The 5,537-nt window shown below is 37.0% G+C and overlaps 1 protein-coding gene across 1 annotated transcript in view; it reads right to left on the minus strand.

Annotated features, from left to right (window-relative positions):
* Positions 1-5,537, minus strand: part of ATP6V1H (ATPase H+ transporting V1 subunit H) — a 241,165-nt gene that overhangs the window by 107,069 nt on the left and 128,559 nt on the right. The window contains exon 8 of the mRNA XM_007952207.2: positions 2,191-2,383. Within this exon, the coding sequence (XP_007950398.1) occupies positions 2,191-2,383 (193 nt within the window). The remainder of the gene's footprint in view (positions 1-2,190; positions 2,384-5,537) is intronic.

Genomic DNA, 5,537 nt, shown 5'->3' on the forward strand with positions numbered 1-5,537 from the left:
TCCACGGCACATAACAACAACAACAACATTGTTGTTATTATCAATGACACACATCTGTAAGAGTTCCTACAAATCAAATTTTAAAATTTAAAAGGTTACCAACTTTACGAACAAGCAATTTATAGGAGAAATGTAAATGGCTGATAAAGACATTAAAAGATGCTTTGCCTCATTCATTATTAAAAGAATATAAATTTAAAAAGATAATAGCAACAGCTGTACATAGTGACATAACTATACGCATAAACATGGTTAAAATGGCAAATGTTTTGTTACACAGTTTAGCAAAATAAAAAGTACACAAATTTAAGACAATGATTTCACTTTTTCTCTTTTTTTTTGTAAAAATTCAAAGAGACAATATCAAATGCCTGTGAGAAAATGCAAAAACATGCACTCCCAATGTACAGTTGATGGAAATGCAAATTTGCATGTTTTGGAATATGATTTGGCATTAACTATCAAAACTGTAGCATTCGTAAGTAGTGCAAATGGTTAATGAATTTGGTCGTTAACTCTAAGGTTGGAGGTTCAAGTCCAAACAGAAGCACCTTGGAAAAAAAAGTCTGGTAATCCACTTCTGAAAAATCAGCCAATGAAAACTCTGTAGACTATAGTTCTACTCTGACACACATGGGGTCATCATGAGTCAGAGTCAGCTCAATGGCAACTGGCAGCTGGTATCAAAACTGTAAAAAAGCATATCCTTTGTCTCAGCAATTCCATCTATGGAACTATATCCGACATAAATATTTGAAGTAGGCAAACATGTATATAAAAGAAACTGGAACCATCCCACATGCCCATCAATAGGACACAAGTTAAGTAAAGCACTTTACATAATGGAATGTAGTCACCAGAAAAAATACGGAAGATCTACATATGTAGAAATGAAAATACAATCACTATATATTGTTAGGTAAGAATAAAGTTTTAAAACAGTATTTATAAATATGATGTACGTTATTTTTAAATACATTACAAAATTATACACTTATTTACATACATTTATCTCTACATGCTTAGAAAAATCTGAAGTGTTAGTGCCTACATTTGGCAAATGTGATGACTATGCTATTTACGTTTTGCAATACATCTGTACAACTTTTCATTTTTTATTTCTTGCTGTTGTTTGTTTATAGAAGAATAAATAATGCTTAAAAACAAAGATTCTAAAGTCAACAACCTGGATATACATGTCTACCACCTACCAGCAAAGTAACCAACCTTTCTGCCTCAGTATTCCCATTTGTAAAACAAGAAGAAGACTAAAACTCATTCTAAGAACAACAACAACTGTAATGCCTATGGTGTAAGACTGTGGAGAGCATAAAATGAGTTAACAAATGGGAAGCCCTGGGAATGACACCTGGTACAGAGTAAGGAACATGTGAGCATTGTTAGCCAGTATCATTCATGAACAGCATTTTAAAGAGACAAGCAAGCCACTCCCCAGATGCCTATCTAAATTCTAAAGCAACAAACAAAATTACCAATAGACAATTACTGTACCTATTCCCTGGTTTCAGGTAACAGAACTCTATTTTGGTGTTCTGAGATTATTCTTAGAGGTCACTATACAGACTTTTATAAGAAACTATGTGGCACAATGGAATGCCAGAGCCCAGATTAGAGCTCTTCTCCCTTTATAAGGAGTCTCCTTGACTTTCTTATCTGTCAAAGAAGAAAGGTGACCTAGATCATCTCTAAAGTCTCTCCTAATGCCAAAAGTCTAATATCCCAGTAGGATTAACTGTACTATTTGAAATGATTATGTATGTATCTCTATAGTTGCCTTAAAAAAAAAAAAAAAAAAAGCTAGTCAGTACATCCTGTATGTGAAACACAACTCCATATTAAAGTATAGGCCCCATAAAAGAAAAAGTCCTTCAACAACAGTCTCTTGAAATGCACTGCAGCAAAAATAGACTTCTCTCAGAACAATATACGATTACATTCCTTTACAAGCATTCTATTTCTCATACATTTCATTCATTTAAATGGCTTCCTTCCACCCATCCCACTTCTTCATGCCATAAATTCAAATCAGTGGCATTTTACTCTATGTTCACCAAGAATCCATAGTTTCATAACTACATGGAAAGAGTAATTTTTTCCCACCTATTAAAACCCTCAAATCCACTGCACAGTGAAAATGCCTGGCATACAAAGAGAACATAAAGCACTTACACGAAATGCTGCAAGAATGATTCTTGTTACTTTCTCTTTGACAGACTCTTGAAGGATATCAGACAGAACAGGAATGATATTGTAGCGCCGTAGGTGCTCACACATTTGAGGACTGAATGCCAGGAGCCATATTGAAAAAATCATTTGATACTGGAGTTGAAAGCCACACTTGTTACTCAAAACTCCCATTATGCTGAAAAGAAACACACATTTAGAAAATATATTTAATATCACAGCACAATATGAATGAAGCAATAATTGGCTGTTCTTATCTTTTTGCACTATGGAACAAGACTCTCTAATTATTATTCACAATTTATTTTCTGCCAGCAGTGAAAAGCAGCCAGATTCTCTTGCTCACAGGAAGCCATTTTCCACCTCTACTTCATTTAACCATCTCTAAAAAGTCTTGGAGCCTCTGGAGGCAGGGATAGTTGTTGTAGGGAGGCAATGAGAGAGGTAACAAAGGTTTGCAATAAGGCATGAGGCATGGTAAGAAAAGCATGACAGACACCAAAGAAGCAAAAAGCAACAGAACTTAACAACAAGGATGTGAGTCTTAGTGAAACCAAATGTTACATCAAGGTTTGAATCTGGGCAACCAAGGGGATCATTATAGATTCAAAATATATAGGAAATTCAATCAAGACAGAAAAGAGGGGATGAGCGTGAAGAAACTTATGATAGGTCCAAATTTGGCACAACCACTCATTGAGTTTTAGGGTCAGAGAAGACATCAGAAGCTTCTGAACTGACTTCTTAGTTTACTAATAAGGAAACTGGGATAGCTACATGAAAATCAAAGAGGCACCACCAACAGACAGAACATATATAATCGAAGAAGAGAGCTAAAGGATTTCCCCTGGCATGTACCTACACTGAGACAATAATGGGCAGACATTTATCAAATAAGATTAATTTAAAAAAAAAAAAAACGATCAGAGAGGCTGAGGGGAGTTCACAACAGTGATCTGAGGGGAAAAAAAAAAACAGGTGGGAAAGCTTCAGAGGGGAGTGGTCCACAATGATACAGATAAACTGAAAAGAGTAAATTTTCTACAGTATGTGTGAATCCATTGAAAAAATAAGTAAGTTTTCTAAATCCAAATATTAACCAAAAGAAAATACCCTAATGAAACAAAATTAAAGTCTCTGTTGACCAGGATGAGACAGGGATTCATTTAGAGACAAGAATCCTAACCTTGAGCATACCAAGAGCAAGCTAAAGGAGACGCAAAAAAAATTTAGACTCACAATAAACCTGTGTGTGGTAATGTCACATATATTTCTTGAAGATAAGTGGCAGAACAGTGTAAGGCATGTGGCATACAGGGTGGGCAAAGATAGACACTGACCATGCCCTCAAGGAGTTTACACAAACTAGCACAGTGACAGGAAAAATTCCTTAAGGAAGTGACAGCACCTGAGAGCTGAATAGTGAGTGAGCATTTATTACCATTTAGATTTTTGCTGTTTCTTGCATCACGAAGTTAAATATGACTGCTGCTTTAAAAAAAAAAAAATCAAATTGGTGAAGTTAGTGTTACTGCAAAAGTTACTAAATTATGCTATAAAATCTTAAATTATACCTTTGTTAATTACTTATTATTTACTAATTAGATTGTAAAGTTCTTAGAAATTCATATACTTTCTTTATATTCCTAACAATAACAGGTAGCACAACATTATACTCAGAGTTCAGTAAAAATAAGTAACTGTCAAACCCAAGATTAAAAAGACTAAGGTTCACAAAGCCAAAATAACTATTTAATGTTCAGTTTTGTTTCTTCATTAACACTAAAAAAACCAAACATAACACTTCCAGTAAGAAGGCAGAATAGGCAGACAAGCTAAACAGACCCTCTTCAACAAAGAAAAAATAAACCAATTGACACAGATACAGAAGATAATGCTGGAGCCCTGAGCTTTGAAAGGAAGAAAACAGAAGTGGATTAAATACCAACTAGCAGAAGAACGTGAATGAAAACAGTGAATAAGAAGACAAACGGAGCTGCAGACTGTCAGCTACTCTGACAGCACGGACAGCCTACATTATTTCCAAGTTGTGTTAGGACCTAAGAATTAACCTAAAAATTGGCCCTACTCATCACCTGTGCTGGTCGCTGATGATTAAAAAGGGAAATAGCAAAGAAGGAGACAAATTGAACTGTGGACTTTGGGCTGTCCAGAGGGCATAGAGATTTTGAATGTTTACAAGTGGCATCCATTTTGGATATTTAAAGTGAAAGCATTATCGGTCAGATTCCAGGGACCTAAGAATAGGCTCCAACTTACCAAGGACTGCGTGGATATATGAGAGGCTGAGGACTGGAAAGGAAACAGGTGGTGACTGCACAAGTGCTGCCAACTAGCAAATAGAGTAGCACAGTACCCTGCTTACTCAGGTAATATCCAAACAACACTTAGAAATTGAAAATCTTGGGCGAATCACTCCAACATACAATGACCAATTAAATAAACACAGAAAAATGTCACAATGTCTCAGAGGCAAAAGACCACCACAGCATACACAAAGAAGTAACGTTGTTGTTAGGTGCCGTCGAGTCGTTTCCACCTCATAGTGACCCCATGCACAGCAGAATAAACACCACCCGATCCCATGCCAGCTCCATGATCCTTGCTATACTTGATCCCACTGTCTCAGCCACCATGTCAATCCATCTCGTTGAAGGCCTTCCTTTCTTTCGTCGACCCTCCACCTTACCAAGCATGACATCCTTCTCCAGGGAATCTTACAACATGACCAAAGTAGGTAAGACAAAGTCTGGCCATTCTTGCTTCCAAGGAGCATTTCGGCTGCACTTCCTCCAGGAGAGATCGGTTAGTTCTTTTAGCAGTCCATGGTACTTTCAGCATTCTGCGCCAGCACCACAACTCAAAAGCATCAACTCTTCTTCAGTCTTTCACTGTCCAGCTCTCTCACATGCATACCAGGCAACTGGAAATATCATGGCCTGTGTCAGGCACACCTTAGTCCTCAAGGACGCATCCTTGCTCCTCAGCACTTCAAAGAGTTCCTTCACAGCCAACCCTCCCAGTGCTACACATCATCTAATGTCCTGACTGCTGCTTCTGTTGGCATCGATTGTAGAACCAAGCAACGTGAATTCTTTGACAACTTCAATCTCTTCTCCATTTATCATGATGCTGCTTATTGGTCCAGTTGTGAGGATTTCTGCTTTCTTTATATTGAGATGTAATCCATACTACAGACTGTATTCTTCAAACTTCATCAGTAAGTGCCTCAAGTCATCTTCACTTTCAGCAAGCGAAATTGTATCATCAGCGTATCTCAGGCTGTTAATGATTCTTCCTCCAATCCTGAT

This window comes from Orycteropus afer, unplaced genomic scaffold, assembly GCF_000298275.1.
Source record: "Orycteropus afer afer isolate SDZICR_OR568_19922 unplaced genomic scaffold, OryAfe1.0 scaffold00329, whole genome shotgun sequence".
NCBI lineage: Eukaryota > Metazoa > Chordata > Mammalia > Tubulidentata > Orycteropodidae > Orycteropus > Orycteropus afer.